This window comes from Poecile atricapillus, chromosome 2 (assembly GCF_030490865.1).
Source record: "Poecile atricapillus isolate bPoeAtr1 chromosome 2, bPoeAtr1.hap1, whole genome shotgun sequence".
Lineage (NCBI taxonomy): Eukaryota > Metazoa > Chordata > Aves > Passeriformes > Paridae > Poecile > Poecile atricapillus.
In genome coordinates, this window is record NC_081250.1 from 124825204 (window position 1) to 124847001 (window position 21798).

At 40.2% G+C, this 21798-nt stretch overlaps 1 protein-coding gene across 1 annotated transcript in view; it reads left to right on the forward strand.

Moving 5' to 3' along the window:
- Window positions 1-656: 656 nt before the first annotated feature.
- Window positions 657-21798, forward strand: part of STMN2 (stathmin 2) — a 39552-nt gene continuing 18410 nt past the window's right edge. Inside the window, exon 1 of the mRNA XM_058831759.1 lies at window positions 657-908. Coding sequence (XP_058687742.1) covers window positions 890-908 — 19 coding nt within the window. The 5' untranslated portion in view covers window positions 657-889. The remainder of the gene's footprint in view (window positions 909-21798) is intronic.

Sequence of the window (21798 nt, forward strand, 5' to 3'; positions counted from 1 at the left end):
GATAGAGGATTCTTAAAATTAGTGTAGGGGATTCTTAGTACGTGTCCATCCCCTTTCATGTAGTGACCATATCAGACCTCATCCTGAGCACTTTAAGGGACTCAAGCTCACATCTTCCCAATGACTCTTAGCATAGTGCATCAGGGAAGTAGTTACTGACTTCTGCCCACATTTATTCTGTTCTGGGATTTCCAGAGCCCTTTGAGAGGGTACGCAGGTCCAGCTGCCATTTCCCAAGGTTAAGAAAAGTTTAAGAAAAGTTTGACGTGACCAAAGTTAGGTCTGGGGACAATAAAACAGGTACTAAAATGCAGAAACATTCAGTATAAAACAATTGTATAGGATATCTGTGTACCTTTGCATGAGGCAAAAATAACCTGAGCAGTTGTTTTACTGGAATGGTCTAGGAAATCCCTTGCAATGGTTCCTCTTCCTGTTGTATCTTTGGAATGAAATATGTTAAACTGAATTTGTGCATGTTTTACAGGTAGCAACAGCAGAGCCTTCAACACCAATAGGCTTTTTTCATGTAAGACATAAAACATTTGACATGGAATGTACTATTAACGCCAGACCGAGGGGGGAGAAGTATCCAAGGACTGATTTCCATTTCAAACTGCATTCTGGCACTTTGTACTCCGGCACTATTGGTGAATCAATATTTAATGCCCGGAGATTCTGGCTCTGCAGGAGTCATGTCAGGGGACCTCTCGAGCCAATCTGCTTGGGTAGAGGAGTGATAATTATTCATGGGCTCCTGCCTCTTGCTCCTTCTCTTGCACAGCCCCACTCTGCTGACTCAGTGCCTTATTCAGTCTTCTCTCCCTCTCTCCACTGCTGTAGCTGGACCCTTTTGCCTTCACCGCCTCTGAGAGCTGCACATCCCAGCATGGCTAAAACAGCAATGGGTAAGAAAACGCCTCTCTTTTCCTTCAGACAGTACTACAGCCACTATCTCGTAGGTCTGCTACCTGCACTGGGTGTTCTTCTCGCTGTCCCAAAAGTTTAGGGAAAAAAAAAAAAATCAAGAGAACACTGAACATATTTTTAATTTCATTGATCAGGGGAAAAAAGGGAGGCTGGGTGGGACCTGGGGCTGTTTTAGTATCCTAACCAGAGATCGGGATTAATTGTATACCGATGGGTGAGGTCGGCACATGAGCACAGCACAATTTTGAAACGGTTTTCATTATTTTAAAGATGAAAAGATATCTTTTTATATATATATGCACATATAGATATTTTATATATATATTATGTATATGTATGTATATATGTGTATATGTATATATATATGTGCATATATATATATATATATATATATATATATATATATAAAAGAAAGAAAATAAAACAAAAACGAACGGTAAAGTTATCCCTGTGCCTCCACCCGTCCCCGCCGGCCGGAGTCAGCCCTCCCCTCTGCCTCTGAAACCGCGTGGGTAAAAGAAAAGAGGAACTGGCAGAGGCACCGCCGCCCAGAGGGGCTGGGCGCGGGTCGGGGGCTGCGGGCCGGCGGGGTCCCGCGGTGCCGGGAGGGGGGGCTGCGGCGGGGCGGACCCCGCCGGGCGCGCACTGCGGCCGGCCGCGCCCAGCCCAGCCCAGCACGGCGCGGGGCTGCGGGAGGGGGCGAGAAGGAGCCGCCGCTCGGCGTTGCCCCGGCGCTGCCCGCACCTGCAGTCTGCCGGGGGGGCCGGGGGACCGGCCGAAGTAGGTCACTGCATCACGGAGAGCCGGTGTGCGCTAGCAGCGCCCGCCCCGCTCTCTCTCCCGGGGGGCAGCTGCCGGGGCTGTTGTTACTTCGCTTTTTCTAGCGGCAAGGAGAGCATCCCCCCCGCTCCCGCAGGAGCCGCGCCCTGCCGCCGCGGCGCGCCGCCCCCGCCGCCCCCAGCCCGCCCCGCCGGGCCCGGAGCGACCGGGCGGGGCGCGGCTCCTCCGCCCGACCCCGGCCCCGGGGGGCTCCCGGCTCTTGGGGAGCCCCTTCCTATCGGGTCGCGGTTGATCCTGCCGGTCCTGGCAGGAGCGAAGGGCGGTAGCCCGGCACCGGCCCCTTTGTTCGAGGGAGGCTGCTGGGTAGGGTGGGCGAAAAAAATCCCAGTGAGGGTGTGGAAGAAGGAGAGGGAGAACAGTCGTGGGGTCGGGCTGCTGAAAGCGTCCAGACCCAAATGCTCCTTAGGGTTGGTTTTTGTTCGTTTGGGGGTTTTGAGGGCTCTGTTGTGGTTTTTTTTGGCTTTTTGTTGGTTTTTTTTTTTTAAGAGGAATGAGGCTGGACCTGCGTTTGACGCATTCAAATTCAAGTTTTCACAATCATTAATGTCGTGCATACACAAATCCCACAAAATAAGGACGAAGGGCTCCCAAAACAATTAGTGTCCTCCCCAAGAAGCAAATCCTGTTCAAATTTTCATTTGTGCAGATTCTTGTTATCACTCTTCATCGCATTGCACGAAGTTATACCAAACCCTCCTGGCGCCGGCTGAAGCCGATGCATTACACCAAAGCATTTATCTGAATGCTGATGTTCCGCTCCCAAGGAACAATTGGTGTGGATTGAAAGCATTCTAACCCGGCTGTGGCACCCTTGGGAACAAGGCATGAGACAGCTGTAGATGCAAACAGAGGAGGGAAGTGAGGGCTGTGGGAGCCTGGCCAGCCCTGCAGTGCCGAGCACGCCGTCCCCTCCCCACTGCAGCAATCCCGTAATCAGTATTGATAATTTGTAGTCGGTCTGGGACTTAGCGCTGCAGAAGGCCTGTCAGGAATTCTGTCACAAGGGAAGGAAGGGCTCCTCAGCCTGGTGTTAATGATCTCGCAGCACACAAATATAAAGATTTCTGCGGCAGGAGTGATGCCAGGAATCATTAGGTTTACCCAGAGACTGAGGGACTGCGTGGCGCCAGTTTGTCTGTTAATCCCTGGTTAACGAGCCACCTATACCAGAAATAAAAAGCCTTGCAGCCACCTAGCTCCAGTTTCCAAAAGTACTAATTACAACAGCATTCAATTAGAAAATTAAAGTTACTTTATTAAAAACATATTCCATCTTTAAACTCACAAAGCTTAAAAGAGTCTCCTTACCATTTCTTTAAACTATATTCTTCCTTGTTATAGTTATAAATAGACAAAACTTGAATCTAGACTGCCTATTAGAATAAATCACTTTATTTCAAGAGTTACAACAAAGCAACAAATTTTATTTTCGTGTGGAAAAATTGATGCATTCTCGGTAAAGCACATTTCCAGTTAGGGGTAAATGAGCTACATTTGTTCTGTATTCAAACTTTACCCAGTAGAACACTGAAAGAACTACAGAGTGCCTGATTTTTTTCCCCTATTGAGCAGCAGCTTTTGCAAAGTGGCAATAAAGGCTAGGCCCTGCTGCCACTGGAGCCAGGAAAACATTTCTAATCATCTTAACCCAGCCCACTATTATATTTCTGGCCCTGATCCAGTAAGGCACTTAATCAGGTGTCTGAGCGTGTGAATAGTCATACTGGCTCTGGACAGAACGCTTCACATAACTCAGGTTAGGCAGATGCTAAATACCTTGAACAAGCCTGTGTTTATATTCTGCCACAGAAAGCAAAATTAAGCGTAATTTTCTATTAGGCTGTGTAAAATAGAAGATTTTCAGGGAAACCTCCTTCTACTTATGTAGGAATTTCAACAGCTGCAAGAACTTCTGGAGATCATTACACTCTGAATGCCCACAAGATTCTTCTTTCTGTTTAATTTACAGAGTATATAAATGATGCATGCCACACAAGCATCTTTGTTTGGGTATTTTTAAGTGTGTCCTTTTTCGAAATTCCATGTAACATGACTGTACAGAAATTCTGGGGGCTTTTAAGCTTCATCCTCCTCCTGACACCACCTTCCACATGAAATATGTATTGGATAGAGGGGCTCCTTCATACCTTAAGCTCCCAAGCAAACAGGACATGTATTATATAAATCAGGGCCTTTGCAGGCTGGGTCACTACAGACCAATCAGGCCACATATCTGGTTTGATAAACTTACTTAGTGTAAGGTACATAGATGGCAGTGTGAAGGTGAAGCAGTCTGTGATGTCACTGGAACTAAAAAAAGTGTTTGAAACCATTATTTCACTGTTTCATTGTGGCATTTTATTTAAGGAATATTTATGACTTGAACATTCTCAGACAACCATCATAGAGAAAATCTCAGTCCCGATTATGGTTCTGGTTTATTTTGTAGGAAATTAGCAGAAATACGTGGGATATGTGTTAATAGTGTGTTACGGAAGTGTTTTAATGTCAACTCCTTTTGAGATAGCCAGGAACAGTGTAAGGTGATAAATGGGTAGGATTATGAGGATGCAGGGATTTAGTCCCATGCTTCCTCTTTCACATATCTGAGTAAGACTGATTAAACCATTGTAGAAGTGCTTCAGACTTGCTCTTCTACTTTGTCATTCACAATTTGGTTATAAGCTCAGACCTCGACACTTAGCTTGGTGGATGCAAGGCCACTGCTAAGTTTTTCTATTAACTGAGTACTACATTATTATTTTATCTGGTACATAACATTCATATGAATTCATAAATAAGTGTATGGTTGTTGGGTTTAACTGGTTTCATTATTTTAATAAGTAGGCTTTTTTTACTGCAGAGGGGTAAGAATTCTGCTTCTGATCTGCCACTAAACAATTCCTTGATTGTCAGCAATTGCATATGAGTAGTCATCTGAATATCAGTGGCAATGGTAAGCTTCAAGTTAAACAACATATGGCTAAGTTCCAGGCTGAATTTGGGCTGAACATACTTCTTTCCATATTATTCAGTTTTTAGCAGAAGGTTTTAACCTTCCCCTTTTACAAATAGATGAACACACGTCAGCTCTGAATTATTTCCAACTGTCAGAAAATTACATGTCTAAAAAAAAATAGGAAAAAATAAATAAGAAATTACTTTATGAGAAGAATGGACATAGGCAAGAATCAGAGAGTTATTTATTGTATCATAATGTTGGCGGAAAAGTGATTTGACTGAGATACCACTATTGCAAATTCTTTTAAGAGCTAGGAGAAGAAATTACAGAATATGCTGAGTTGGAGGAGACCCATCAGAGTCACTGAGTTCAGCCCCTGGCCCTGCACAGGACCATCCTCAAGAATCACATCATGTGCCTGAGGGCATTGTCCGAACACTTCTTGAACTCTGTCAGGCTGGGGCTGTGACCACTTCCCTGGGGAGCCTGTTCCAGTGCCCAAACACCCTCTGGGTGAAAAAAAAACCTTTTCCAAATATAATTTTGATGTGATAAGGAAACTGAAGTGATAACATTTCAGTTACTTTATTTCTTTCTGAGAACTTTTATTACAGAGCTAATATAAAAATGTAGGTAGGTAAAATTCACTAAAGAGCTGAGGTTAACACTTATTCACATTTTTTTCTTGGTTTTTAAAGACTAAATTACTCTTCCTGCTATTGAGAAAGCAGGAATCATTTTAAAAACAGTCCATATGGCTAAGGATTTCTATTGCCTCATAGCAGTTCTTTACTTACCCTGTGAGGTGTACAGACAGGAGGGATGGAACGTCATCTATTCCATTTTCTTATGGAAGATATCCCATAACACACTGAGGAAATAAAAATAAAATTCAACAGCTTGAACACTTCCAAAATGTTCTCTCACCTCCACCTCCATTACCATCATCTCTTTGTCCCAATATAAGCTCTAGTTAGACTAAAAACTTCCCTGTTTAATAATGTATTCCTGTAATTCATTCACACAGACTTTGTGAATTTGAATTTTCTTTAATTTATTATTTAAGACTGGAATATTTTTTAATATTTTTATTGTTATTTATCCTACAATAGGACATTTCTCTAGATCACATTTTGCACACCTATTTTTTATTATATATATTGTGCAATCTAACATCATGGTTAGATTTATCTCAGGTGATATTTATACTAATTTTTTAGAAAAGAATTCTCCATTTTCAAATTAATAGCATTAGTTTGAAAAAAGAACCTCATTACAAAAAAGAGATGTGGCACTCAAATCCAGCAGTATATTTAGATAGTGTTTTAGCCTTCAAAGACGATACAATATTACTTAATTAATTCTCCTAATTGCTTGCAGTGAGAAGTCAACATTATTTTGTAGCCCGAAACACAGAGAGCAGAAGGTTCCCATGACAGATCAGTCTGAGCAATACTTCACCTGTGCAGTATTTTCATGTAGGTCTAATTTAACCACCTTCTAACAAACAAAAGAAACAAAGAGATGCTCAGCACTCCTGAAAAGTAACAGGCCTTAGCAGTCCTGAAGTAGGAATCCAAAAATGGTGTCACACTACATAATTGATATAGTTGGAAAATTGACTCAGTAAAAGCTTTGTTAAAGCTGGTACAGCAAAAAAGCTGAACATAAGGGACTGAGGGTGGCATCTGGACCCCGCTGGTCACTGGGCAGCACCACCATTGGAAGTGAATCCTCCAGCAAGACCTCTCACAGGCAAGAGAGAGGGAATGTAAATTCACCTTTCAGCTTAGGCTATCAGGCTTCAAACCCCTTTATCCTGGAATTCTCACTAGTTCTGCCCAAGAGGACGAGAAAATGGCACATCATGAAGCAACAGTGCTTGCTTACCTCTGCAGTAACTACCTTAAAAAAATCGTCAGTTCTCCATGCAAGTCACCTTTATGAACAAAAACTATTGCCAGACTAATGATGGCTTGTAGAGAACATGTCTTCTTCAGCATTTATCTATAGAATGGGTGATAGATGAACCAGCTTTGGAAATGAGTCTTGTGTCACTGGAGCCAATGGAGTACAGCCATTGGCTTTGGCACAATCAGTTGGTCTTTAGCCTATGGGGACACAGAAGCTGGCAGCTGATTTGGAGGAATGGCTGCTATTCAAAATTCTTTCTAGGCTACACACAACCTTCACACTATTCTGTGGATGCAGCCTGAGGTGTTGATTTTTATTCAGTTTAAAAGTACTGGTGATCCCACTTGGAGGGGTTGGGTCCCCACAGGGAATGTCAGCCAGCAAATCTACCTGGGACAGGTATCTCAATCCTGCAAGGTCTTGGGTACCCATGACTGCAGTGCAGACAGAACGTATTCCTATAGTTGCTCAGCACTTTTAAAAAATGGACAAAAATTTCTTTGGAGACCTCAATCCATGTGGACCTGCATCTTGGGTAAAAAAAGCATAAAATGGACTGATGCAGAAATGCTGGCTTCTGGGAACTAAATACTTATGACATTATGTGTCTGAGAAATACCAGCATACAAAGCTGATCTGAAATGATTTCATTTTCTCTTCCTCTTCTGTTTTTCTTTTCCCTGTCTGCTAATGCATAATTTAACCAATGAAGTGAATTTAAGCTATTTCTGCCAGGATGTGCAGTTAAACTGGTGCACAGCATCTACACAAAACATTAGGCTTTGCTGAATATATTCAGACACATTATTTTTCTAAGTTATAGCTTCAAATCCAAGCAATTCATAAATAAATTATGATTTATGCATTCATTCTAATACAAAGAACCTATCACTGTTGTAGCAGTTATTGTGTGGAGAAGTGATGCTTCACAGACACAATCACAAAGCAGGATTGTTAGGAGTTTTTCACCAATTTTGCCCCAAGCAGATTGTTTAGTTTAGAGAGGTGACTGAGGATAGGGTTAGTAAAGCGCCTGTGGTGACATACAGGCATGGCTGTACCTCCACAGCACACAGGGAGAGGTCAGCACCTCTGGCTATAGTCAAGGTCTGCCCAGAGTGAGTATATCATAATTCAGTGACCCAGAGGAAAATGCAGAGAGGAATGGTGAGACTTCACCTTGGACACTTCACACGCAGTCTTAGAGAAGCACTAGTTTGATCTCTTCCATTGTGGTGGGTGGAGAAAAAGATGTGGCAGTGGATGCACTCCTGTCCCTGAGGCAAACAGCTGGTGGTTGGCCTCCAAGTGTGGTGCTGAGATGTGGGGACCCTTGTCCCTGTGTGTCCTCCCTCCTCACAGAATACCAGAGCCACTGAGCTGTGTCTTCTTTCCAGTCTCCCATGGGAAGAACATCATGCTAGAGAGAGGACAAGAGGGCACACAGGAGGGAAGATGACCCTATGCCAAAATAGAAACAGTTGTGGAAGCAGAAAATAGAACCTGAGTTCCTTTGGATGACAGGATGCTTTAGATTAAATATGAGAGTTTGAGAGTTTTTGTGAGTTTGACCCCAGCTCTGGCATTTCCCAGTCAAATGAGTCACTGTAGGCAGTTGTTCCAATGGGCAGGAGTAAGATAGCCAGCAGTGTTCCTCCTCAGCTGCTTTTTAAAAGAAAACTGTGGCTTGCTCCTCTGTTTATGAAGAACCCTGTGCTACCTATGTGTGTCACATGCTTCCAGGAAACAGGCTACACAGATTTCCTCAGAGGACTGGCTGTGAGTGGAAGAACACACAATTCCCAATGTTAGTGGCTTAAACATTTCAAGTGTGAGCTATCCTTGCTTGTCCAGAGTTTAGTACCCTACAATGCACACCAATTTAAAGAGTGCAAATTGTGGTTTTTTGTATTCTCATGACCTCTCCTCATCTGTGCAGGAATTTCTAGGATCCTGATTTTCGATGTAGAAACCTGAGTTTTCTTAAGCATCATTTTAGGCACCTAGTTTCTTATTGGATTTATAGGTTAATCATTTTATGACCTGACTTTCTGCTCTTTAAGATGGGGATAATCTTGGGTACTTACTTCAGAGCTGGGATATGAGGTTATGTTCCATACTGCATGGAAATGTGTAACATGCTCTGATGTTATAGAAACTGCCAAAATCCACACTGATCAGATTAAGAAGCAGAGAAACTTACCTGCTAAAGCTGTATTAGCATTCTTTGCTATTGAGGTACTTTTTTACAATCCTTAGGGGATTTCTTAAGTGAAGAAAAAATAATGATGTATTTTGTGCTACTGAAGGCATAGAGTTCTACAAATTGAGAATTTACCCTAAGCTAAGGTACACTCAACCTGAAGGTAGATGAGGTATCTTTCAGTGCTTAAGATTTTTACATTTAAATATATTCACTAGTCACTAACTAGCTATATCTTTTTGATCTTGATGCTCTTTTTGATGCTTTCAAAATTTCTGAAAACACAGCTTGTCCTTTTGGACTAAGATTTCTGATATATACATATTCAGATTCATCCTCTGGTTTCCAGTAGGATGACTCTGGATGTCATTTCATTGGCAGAACTCCCTGAAGTGACTAATAATCATCATGGTTAGTATTTTTTTTTCTTTTTCAAAAGACTATGGAGACCATAGCCATGTCAAAGATGCACAAAAAATTAGCAACATTGCTATATGGAAGTGTAGCAAAAATTATCTTTTTTGGTTTACTAGTATTTTTGTACTTCAGATCCTCCAGTTACGTGAATGAAGCTGTAAGAAATGTGGCATGTGCCTAGGAAATCTTAAAACAAACAGATGAATCAATATCTGTAATTTTTCAGAGACATTTTTGGAAGTGAAATTCAATTCTGTAACCCATTTTATTAGTCTATTAACTATTTTGATATATTTGTTGCTTACTTTATTAATGTGGAAAAAAAGGGTAGCTGATGTTACTCAAGTCACATTTATATCACTTGAATATACCTTCTTTGTCTCCAGGTGCTGGTGTTTATTACATAGATGTAATACAAAAAGCTATTTCTAAGCTGATACCTTTTTTATGTGCTCAGATATTTTTTGATGCTGTCAAGACTTCAGTTAGGAGGCTTTCAATATTATATGCTGTAGGTAGGAATGAAGCCCTGATTCCTGATTTTAAAACCTAAATCCTTAATATTTGTCAACAAACCACTTGTTCTCAAGGCAAATAACTTTTTCCTGGGAAATTATGTTTTCAGTCAAAATATCATCATTTTCCAATTAAAATATCAATATCTTCTTAAGAAAAGTAATAGTAAGGTATTTATTTTAAGCTTCATTGACAAGTTACTCGATTTTGAAGTGCATTCACTTTTTTTTGCAATGAAACATTAAGAAGGAAAATATCTTACTAAGAGAATCATATTGCATTTGATTAACAGTGTAAAGTATTTAATCTTTTCGTGAGAGGCCTGAAAAACAGGAACAAACATGACAGAGGTACTTTCAAGTCCTCTGCAAAATTGTAATTACCAGTTTGTATGGTTTGCCAGTGCTGTTCTAGAGGTCTCATCTCTGCTGACATCCTGGTTTCTGCACAAAGAGGTGGACAGGTCTGTCAAGGGTAAAAATTGCAATAAGAACAAATGCTGATCCCAAAAGGAAGCAAATCTTTTTACTGCAATAAAAGGAAGACATTTAGATAAGCAAACAGGTAATCTACCATACAAAGGTTGCAAAATTATATTTAGCATACTTCTATGTAGTTATACAAATGGAATTTCCAGGATTAAAAAAGAATTAAGAAAAAGTATAGTAGAAGAAGACTATTATATCAGATGGACGCCAGTCTGTCCCTGAACTGTGACCACTATTTTTATAGTCTTTTAGTATCATTTGCATTTAGGGGAAAGTCTGAGATAGCAGTTAGGAAAATTTCTTTTGAGATGACTCTCAACGTTCTTGTGAACAATCTACCATCCTAACCAGTTTCTCATCAACTCCATCCCCATGACCTGCTGATTTCCAGTCTCACCCACTTCCTTACTTTTTCCCTGATTGTCTCAACCTAGTTTCATTATCCAGTCAGTCAAGTGTTACCCTCATTCTTGATCCAGTTTCAGTCATCCTATTCTCTGACTGACTTTACCTGCTTGGTTTTCCTTCTTTTTTTATTTCTCTGCTCTTGGCAATTACTTTCATAATGCAGATGCAGCTCTCATCTCTTCATACAGCTGCTTCATTCTTGTAGTCCTTCACACTTCTGTGAGGCCAGAAGGGGAGGAATTGAGACCACAGGATAGTTGTTTCCTCTTTTTTTTCCAGTTTCCAGTGCTCCTCTGGTCCATAATATCACTCTTAGCCCATGTGGAATCAAAATCCAGCACAAAGTTGCTTGAGAGAAACTGGCTGTAAAGCTGAATCCTATATTTCATTGACTTATTCCAGGCCTGGACAGATTTTTCAAATGAAGAATGGTTCCCTGGCACAAAGCACTTTCAGACAAGTGCAATAACCACTTGCTTAGTTTACCCACATGCTTGTATTTTTTCGCTAGTCATCTTCATGGAAGTAGTAAAATGTTTTTAGATGAAAGCTTCTCCAAAATTCAGCAAGAACCAGCCTTCCTTCCAACAAAACTGTAGACCAAACTGCGTTTTAGCCATGTGATGTTCAGTGGAAGGACATATTTTCTAATGCAGTGGAAGAAACAAAGCAGCACAAGGTGGGAAATAGCAATGCTTGACAGTGTTGAACATTTAAGTGGCTAAGATGTGCAAAAGCCAGGAACACCAGTCTTGGAAGAGCTAGATACTAAACCAGTGGAAGACATGAAGTAGACTCATGTTGATTTGCATCTGATTAACCTATTTTTCCCCCTTTACATCTTCCAAAGCATCAACTTAGGAGGAAACATCCCTTTTATTATTTTTAAAAATCATGTAAGAGCCAGCTACACTAAAAAAAAAAAAAAAAAAAAAAAAAAAAGAGAGAGAATTTTATTATTCAGAATTTTTTTATTTTTTTTTATACTGGAAAAATAACTTGATCATATAACGAAAAAGACAGAATAGGCTGTTAGAAATTGACAATTGAGGACATCTAACTCCTGCTACTTTTAGAACATATTAAAAATTTGATGGACAATCCAGTTCTGGAAGTTTGATAAGTCTATTATAAAAGACAGGCTGAGTAACAAAGAAGTTCTGATTTGCCATTAATGACAGGCTGTTGATGCTGGTGCACAGTGCCCTGAAAATCTCACTATTGCAGGATCTTTTTTTTTTATTCTGAATGAGACAAACACCCTTACACAACAATCAGTGGAGCATCTCTGCAGGGATCAGCTCCTCATGTGGTTAATTTAGTAGCAGAGCACTGTCTCTGAATTCATCAAGATTTTCTTCTAAGTGGAGGCTGGTATTGAACAAAAAATACAGAGACACAGACAGAGACAGATAGCTGCAGGGAGAGAGATAGACTGACAGAGCAAATGTACTCCAGAAATTTTCAGTAATGTTTCAGGATGGGAAAAATGCCACTAAATTGAAAAACAGTAAAAAACAGGGAAGGAGAAGGGAAAAATTAAAAAAAAGAGGTGGGTCATGAAAAACTTAATTGGAAGCAGTCACATTCCCAAAAGTCCATAAAAATTTTTATAGCATAGACATATGCATTAATTTTACATCTTCAAAAATCCAAGTGCTTCTACTTGCAAATCTGAGCAAAGCTACTTTAAACACAGGTGCAAACTTCACTGCAAGCAGTAGCTCTTGTTCTAGTTTTATTGTAGCATCAATTGTAATAAAAGTATCACACCAGCAAATGTTCCCTCTCAGCCAATTTAATCAATTCTGAATTATATGCTAATTTGTTTGCACCATCAGTATGGTTTCCAAGAAGAGCTATCATTCTTTATCTATCTTTTTTTTTCTTGTTAATTTTATACATCTTCTGGTTAGCATACTCATTTATAATATATGCCCAACCATGATAGAGGTTATATGCTGTTGAGAGGAATAATTTTTTTCATTATGAAAGCAGTCAAATGTTTTTATGTATGTATAAAGTCATGGCAGGATAGTAGAAGTATAAATCTGGTAATTCATAGTAATGACTGCTAGAATTTTTAGGTAAACATCACATAGAAAACTCTGAAAGCCACAGAGTGACAGATGTATGTCAAATGGAAGGATTTGGTTCTGTCATTTCATAAACTTGAGCACCTAATACAGTGTCCCTTAAGCCTCCTATTTTCCCAATTATCCCTCACTTTCCCCTGGTTCTCCATGTCACTCTTAAACTGGGGGATCCAAGACTATGGTGGTACCTCAGGTGCAGCTCCACCAAACAACTTCAATCAATGTTGAACCCAACCCTTCCTGCTGATTCATGCACACCTCTGCTTCTTTTCTCTGTCTTCCAAACTTGGACATTTAAAAGAAAGATTGAAGAAATAGAAAAAAAAAAGAAAAAAAATTAAAAAAAAAACAACAAACAAACCCAAACTCTCCCTTGTGAGACTTTTGGAGCCAACCTACACATGCTGAATTTATCTCTGTAGTTATTTTTTTAAAAAGTCACTTCCCCAGTATCCATTCCTATTTTGGTTCTTACACTTCATCCTTCAGCATTGACAGTTATGGGTTTAGGAACCCATCATCCAAAACCTCACTTGGGCATTTGTACTTTTTTTGGACTGTGGAGAAGACGAACAGAAAATTATCCTGTCCCTTTCAGTGTTGCAAAAATGGATTTCCACACTAGCCCCAGTTTCTAGATTTGGTGACCTGCCAAAAGATACTTCTCCTAGTCATCCTGCTGCCCACTTGTTAGCAGAAAACACCAAGTGAAAAGATGAGTTTTACAGAATCTGCTTTGTATCAATATGGTTGGTGAGGGAGTTGCTGTTATTTTTGCTTACTCTGTGAAGTGCTTTCAAAGTCCTTCAAAACCTGAATCAAAGGATTTCTCCAAAGATAAACATGCCTTTAATAGGCTTCCTACATAGGGAGACTATTTTAAATTAGGGATTACATTTCTCTAAACCCAGAAATTTAGTCCTTTGTAATATCTGATATTTAAATACAGCCCCTTACACCCACATATAGCCCACTGAGTAGACTTTAAATTGTATCAAAACATTTACCTTTCAATAGTCTCTGTTATGAAAAGGGGGAATTAAGCCATACAACACAAAGCATCAGAATACCACAGTTTCCATTATTACACCTCCTTGGGTCTAAAGCAAAATTTTCCACAATTATGAATTATGTCAACAGGCAAAATCTAATATCAAAGAGTTTTATATCGAAACTCATAAGTTATTTACTAGGAACTTGTTTTGTTCTGGCATTCAGATTTAAAATACTACAGTTAATTAACACAATTATAACGTGTGTTCCATCGTATGATTGGATTGGAATTCTTCCTTTGTAAATAATCTACTTACATATGTCATCTGCAATTGTGTGCAGAAAGCAAACTTTATAAAGAAAATGCCTTTATTCAAACTGATGAGATATTCTTATTTTAAAATGTCCCACAAAATTAAAATTCCATTCAAAACCCAGAAGTAAATTGGATTTTCCAGACTGTCTCCTTTCATTGTCTTTTGCATTTTGACATTTAGTCGGTAGTCATGGCAGCCAGTAAGAATGATTGTGTAGCATAAAGATGCAGTTAACACATATTTGGCTTTGGGTTAAGTACATTTAATACATGGGAATTGCTCAAAATCAACCAATAAACTCACACAAATAAATCTTTATATACCTATACATGCACACACACACATATATACATTTTTATTTATAGGTATGTATATAAACTAATTAATGATTCTATGTGTTTGGTTTTCAGACCATATAAAATGTGTTTTCTAGTCTATATGGAATGATTTATTTTGAAAGATACTATCTACAGCCCTCACAGCAGCATATTTTCTCTTAAAAGGATTTTCCTGATATTTGTGGTGTGAAAATAACTGCAATAGATTTTGCACTCAGTGCAATGACTCAACAAGCAAGGAATGCTTTTAATTACTGGAAAGCAAAGACTGAGAGTGCAACCCTACAAGAAATTGTAATTGCATTTATATCATATCGTACAAACACAAATGTCTACTTAGCTGATTGCCCTGCTTCTTTTTTTTTTCTTTTTGTCTAGAGATAAAAAAGAAAAAAGAAAGGCACCTTGCAATTTACTTGGCTTATTGTTCTGAGCCTCAAGACAGAACTAAATAGTATTTTGGCATTCACCAGTTCAAAGCAAAATTTTGAAAATACTGGAAGACATTAAAGGTATCTGCATTTTGGAATGGCACAGATAAATGAAGGTTGTGTTTAAAAAATCCATATGAGTTATAAAAATGTCATATTTTATATCAGAGCTACAGTTCTGTTAAAACCATGTCCATGTCTGAGCCAGAAAAATGGCAAGAACCATCCTGTCTGTTAATGGAAACTGTACATGTAGCAATCTATCTCCATTCCCTTGATTGAGGTACTCCACAACAGCTGAACGATGAAAACAGAAAAAGTTGCATTCCTTACCCAATCTTTTTTAATTGCTTGCTTTTCCTGAACCATTTTGGGCCATTCCTTTCCTTGATGATGCTAATGACTTGCTTTCAAAACATGTGGGTAGTTCTGCTAAAATCTGCTTTCTGGAGAAGCTCAGTATGAACAGTTTGACTGTAATCTCAGCACAGAGGTGAGGGGAGGGATTTCATCATGTAATGCCAGTCCAGAAAGGATCTGCTGTGTCCAGATGAAAAGGAACAGTAGCAGAACTCCTGTTTCCATCATGAAGACTGGCAATATGCAAGGTTATGTCATTAGTCTCCAAGCGTGATAAAAACCAGATGGCTTGGAATGACATGCAGTGTCGAGTGTCAGTGGGTGATGCATGGCCAGGTGATGCATGACCAGGAAGTGTTTGTTGAGCCAACATAGAGGGGTAAGGGTGATGCAAATTGAAGTCAGTGGAAGCCTCTGAAGACATCACCAGGAAAAGCTAAATTAGTGCCCCTGTTCCAAACACACATGGATGACAGAGAGATTCAGATAAATAAAAGTAATACTGGCAGCCAGCTCTCTCACACCCTGTTCTAGTAACCCAGTCTTACTGTGCTGGAACAGAACCCATAGTGTGATTCATACCTTGGGAAGATGCTCTTTGATCATAGTAGGCTGCATGATTAAACCGTTGCCATTCTATTTCATCATATTTGATTTGTATCCTCCCTCAAGGGGCTGTCTCACCAGCCAGCACCTGTATTGCCTGCAGCACTTGCAAAGAGGTGTCACTTATACAGAATTCAGGAGAGCTCTGTTCCCCAAGAAGCTTTCCTACAGAATAGGTCTGTCACCCAAGGCTGGTTTTTTTTTTTTTCATGTCTGGGTGGTGTTTTTCCCCCAGCATCCCTTGCCTCTCTTTCTCACAGCATAAGCTCTTTGGCATAGGGTGTTTGCATCTGACACATTTTTACAGAAAGTAGCGCAGATCTCAGCTGGGCCCCCGCATACTCCCACAAAGTGATAATGAGATGACCTTTAGAGCATACTGGGAGGGAGCAGCCATCCCTGCTGGTCCTGGGTATGCTGCTGGGTTCTCTGCTTGAAGCACCAGAGGAGATTGGAGTGCTCAACACAAGGACTTGAAATTTCACTTCCCACCACTGCTCGGTTCAGCACCAAGCTGCAGACATGCTGCTGCTGTGGTGGCTGAAGCCTGCATGCTGCTGAAGGAAGGTGGGCTGCTTGCAGGCTTGGCAGCTTCCAATCTGTAACTCGGTTCTCCCCAGCCCACACTTAGAAAGACACTGAAGAAGTTCCAGCTCCTTTGCTCATCCTTCCCTGGTGCTTCAGCCACCAGCCTGGCCCCAGAACCAAGCCAAGCACCACAGGAAACAGCTCAGCTCAGGGAGCTCCTGAGCATACACGTCCACTTCTGAGGGAAGGATCAGCAGTCTGGGGTTGTCCTATTGCAGGGAAGTCCTGAAGCAAACTCCACTATGCTGATGTTATGGAAGGCAAGTTATGGAAGTTATGATGTTATGGAAGCCCCCCATCTCAGCAATGCTGAGACAAAATAACCTGCATACAGCAAGGCTGGGGTGGTTGTGTTGAGAAGAGACTTTGAAAATCCTTCTGCTTCCCTGGCCTTCAGACATGTACGTCAGGACTCCTGAAAACACTGCTTCTTGCCTGCATGGAGATATGGACATCATGGTTCAGTGGTGCCTACCAGGAGGGATCTTCAAAGCTATGTTAATGGAAACTTTGTAGTGAAATAGCTGGCTTTTTAAACCATTTTATATGTAACCTGTCTCAGAAGTGTAAAAGAGATTAATGTCTTTGTGTCCTGGTGAAAGAGTATGTCACAACCCTTCAGGCATACAATGCAAAGGAAATACATTACACACTATGAGTACTAAATCATGGTAGGCAGATCCACCCATTCAAAAATTCCAGTGCTCAAGGTTTAGTTTCTTAAATCATTCATACAAGACTCTTAGTGATAAATCAGGAGACAGGGATTTTTCTTGAGAACAGTAAAGTTAGTGATAGAATCAAACCCAGAGCAATACATGGAGAATCCTTACTACTACTCTAGCAAGAGTCCTCAGCTAAAAGTAAAACAGAGTTTTCTGTAAGTCATGACAGAGCCAAGCTTTGCTACAATGCCAGTCAAAAGAAACTGCCCCAGGTGCAGGAATGGAACAAAACCAACAACAGTTCTTGAGCAGGTACGGTGAGCCAAATAAGGAAGGTTAGTTTGTCCTGGTCTTGCTGCTTTCCTCCTGGTCCTTGCTGAAAGCCTATTCACTTTTTCCATCCAGTCCACATTCAGGAAAATCACTTTGGTTCAAATCATCCCATACCTGAATTTCCACAGTCTTTTTTGCTTCCAGTTAATACAGGAGACAGCAGATAGCAGAATGGTTCCTGGCTGGGGCTGCCTTAAAAATTTTCAGATTTTGATGTTTGCATGACTTTCACACTTACATGATAATCAGAAACTATCTGTGTCTCTGGTGGCCTCTTATGAAGGTAGGTGTAAGGTCAGCATCTTAAACATCAATATCCTGCCAAATCATCTGAATAACAGGGTTTGAACTTCTGACTGCACAAAAATTAAGCAGTTATGTTCAGTTAACCAGCAGGAAATAAAGCTGTCTTAGGACTTCAGTAGCCATTAAGTTCATTCTTCACTCTTCATCCTCCCCATTGTTTTTAAACTCTGTTTTAGTAACTTACATTCTTTCCTACACAGAAAGCTCTATGGGAAGAAAACTGGGGGCAGGCAGATGGGATGTAGAGGCACAGAGGGAAATATGGTGGAGGGATGCCTTATAAAGGCAGAGCAGACTTTAAAGAAAGCTGTGTTTTTCCCTTGTGGAAAAAAAATCTGGATTTTTTGTTTTCACCGTGGTTGAAGTTCTCTTAAGTTCAAACAAATTTCAAAAGGGCCACAGTCTTCTATGTTAGTACTGGCTCCACTGCCTTCCCCTCAGTCCCAGAGGGCTTTTGGAACCAAACTGCCAAGGGCTTCTTCATGCCAGCATGATGCGTGGGCTCTGCAAAAGGGTGACTCAGAAGGGAGTGCAGCATCTGGCTCTGCCACTGCTATGGACCACATTCTGCAGAACTGAAGAAGGAGGAACTAGCCCATGGCTTTCTTGTCTTGTATATTTTCATATTTCCACCAGCATGAAGTGTGGTGAGGCTGTGGGACCGTGAGTGCACCAACAGGATCTGAACAGGCAAATGTCTGCTGTATTCCTTCCACGCTAGAAGGAAATGTGTGTGTTTTCATTTCAGTGACTAGAAAGCACAATGTGACTACAACAAGGCATCTGCAACAGTGTCTGTTTTGAGTAATCATGACAAAGTTGTTGTTTTTTTAAATTCAAAAAACCCCTTACATCAAAATCTCATTTTGAAAATGGGTTTGCATTAGCTTGACAAAGAAGTCCCATTTACTCTTCTCACAGATGACTGTAATAGTCAGGGTTCAGTAACTGGGTTTTCTCATTGTTTCAGCAATGAAAAATACATACATTGAAATAATACAAAATAGTAACTTTACATTTTAACATTCTGACATTATAAAGTGAAGACATTTGACTCTAACCATGCACAGTAAGTGAAAACTACAGACATGGTACCTGAAGTAGTCCAAAAAGCCATAGTCATGACCAGTGATAGATTAGGTTGTAAAATTAGGAGCAATTTTTAGTGAGACTTGTGCCACTCTCCAATCTGCATGTTTGCATGCATTTGTGTCCGTGCACTAGAGGTTCAAGAAAACCATTACTGGATACTCTTTCCATAAGCACACAGCTTCTTTTGCATTCCATGGGATGGGTTTTCCAGCCAGATCCTCTGCTGTCACCTAAATTATGCTGTGGAAATGCTATGGCAGGCCTTGCCCTAGAGGACAAGGTTCATTGGTACAGTCTGACACAGTCCTAATAAGAAGCTGAAAGTCAGATCTCTTGCTTGCATTAGGTTGGGGTTTCTGTGTATTTTGAAGAACTGATGCTATGATGATCCCTGATTTCACAGCCACTCTGTGCTTTTATGCATGACACTAATGCTTGATTCCCTCCCAAACCTTTTTAAAGACTTTTATTAAAAGGGTCTCATGTTAGAGAGAATAAAATTGATATTTCTGACAAAACCCAGGAACATTCATGAGGGTTACAGAAATTAATGCCTAAAACTATTTTTTCAGACTCCCAGTTGCCACAAAGGCAGATTAGAGCTGTCCCAAGTTCTTCCTTTCTCATTTTCCGGGCATATTGTAGGAAATCCTAGAGTCATGGTTGACAGAGGAAACTCACTGGTTAACTAATTTTTTTCCTTGTTTTCTGTTTCTTGTTACTTTTTCATACAACCTGCTTATTCTATTGCCTAGATATAGAAATACCAAAAAAATCAGGGACAGGGGACATAACCAAAACTCTATTCTCATCTCTATCTTAAATTGCATTGCATTATATTAAGAGTACAATTTTAAAGACTTGGTCCCCAAAGAATGGCCCCAGATGAGTGGGAGCCTTGTGCCACGTTTCCCTACAGTGAAGCAGGTGAGCACTGTAGGGCATTAAAGAGTCCCTAAACTGTAAAGTAACTTTATTTTTGTTGGGGAAACTGGAGAAGCACACGTATACCTAAGGTTGTGATATGGACTCAATTTAATACTCTGGTGAGCATTATTTTGCATTCAGAGAGTAACAAAATAAGCCCCTACTATCTGAGCCACCAAAATGAGATGTCACTCATTGACATGAGCATAAGGGTTGGATTAGATATATTTACTGCAGGGGCTTTTGCTTTCTTTCTCTCCATCACTGATGACTCCATAAGCCTATAAACGTCCCTAGGCTTCCTGACAGTGGAGACAGATTTAATGGTCCTAAAACAACTTAATTTGTTTAACTTAAGACATCTGAATGAGACCACCGTTCCCTGGTAGTGCTAATCTCTCCCTTGACTAAAAAGTAAACGTTCCTGATTCCTCCAAAGTATCTCTTGTAAATAGTATAAATAATGTAAATGGCCAACATTAAATAAAGTGAGTCCCAGGCTGATAGACGTCAGATATGCCAAAAACTAAATGATACCTGGAATCCATACTACTCATGCCCCATCTTGAATTTTAATTCTCCAGTCCCAAGTGCTTGTCCCAGTAGTAGCCCACCACTTTAGCCACACTCATCCTTTAACTTTCCCCAAATACCTCACCAGCTATGGGGAAACAACACAGTTGGGATTATATAACATCATCTTGCTTGACAGAAAAGGATGCAGCACATTATTAAAATGGATTAATAAAATAAAATTGTATATTATTGGTCAACAGAGTGTGGCTGTTGGTGTTTCCAAAACTGTATGACTTAAAGCATTGCTTTGACAAACCAAAAGCTCTAGCACCCCAGAGGGAGCATTACCAAAATAATATTCGTAAAAAAACACATTGTCAATAACATCCATCAGAAATCCATATGAAGGATAGATCTTCTCTACCTGTGTTTCATATTTAATCTTACATCTTAATGCTTCAACGTCTTCCAGAGGAGAAAACTAAGCAGAATTTCAGCTCAGTCTCAGAAAAGCAGCTGTCATACAGGTTTCTGGCAAGGGAGCACAGGTCTGAGCTATGTTATGGGTTGCACATTCTGACCATGGGTAATGTGCCAGTTTCCTTTTCCTTCCAGGTGCAGAACTTCAAGAACTAGTTGGCAAGCGGTATTTTACATATTACTCAAGTAATTACCCAAGTAATTACACAAGTAACATTACAAATTAATATATGTAATGTATACGTATTAATGTATGTGATTAATATATATACATATTAATGTGTGTATAAATTACATTTCTTATATGTGGACTTGATTCGTAAGGCAAAAATAATCAACACATTTGCCTTCATCAGGTGCTAATTATAAGTAACATTCACACTTTTCTCTCTCCCTTCATGTGTTAAAAATAGTCTTGCTTATTAATAATGGTGTCTGCTGTGACACAGCAATCTGTCTGAGCTGTGCTTTGCCAAGGAACAAAATGTGACCCAAATTGCCTTGTCAGTCAGGACAGATTTTTCATTTTGCAGTGTAAACCGTAAAAAATTCCTAATAGCTATTGGATAACAGAGGAGAGCAGACAGGAATGGTTTAGAAGTGCTTTCCTTAACCTTCCTATTTCTCCCAGCAGTAAATAAGTGGTTGCTGACTTCTAATGGCAGCCATAGCACTCTGCCTTAGCAGCCTCATTTGGTGGGCAAGTGAGCTGCAGGACTGGCAATGAGCTACTTTTCTGTCATTAGCAGAGGAATATAGGATATATCTGAATAAACATATTATTTGAGATCAGTAGAGCATTTTCAAAGAGGATCATCAAGGCACCCCAGCTGACCACGCTTTCATTCACACAGCAGAGCAATCTGGGAGCACAAACAAGTTTAGCTGATAGGTGTTGAAACTGGAAGTTGTGTATTAGCAGTATATCTAGTATGTCCCAGGCTCTAATGGTCATTCAAGCCATGGGACCAGACTAGCCTAAAGAAAAGATCCCCAAAATTATACAACATGGGAAAGAAATCCTTTGAATTGTTTTCCTCCAGAGGTCCAGTCCCACTGTCCTTCCCTTCTT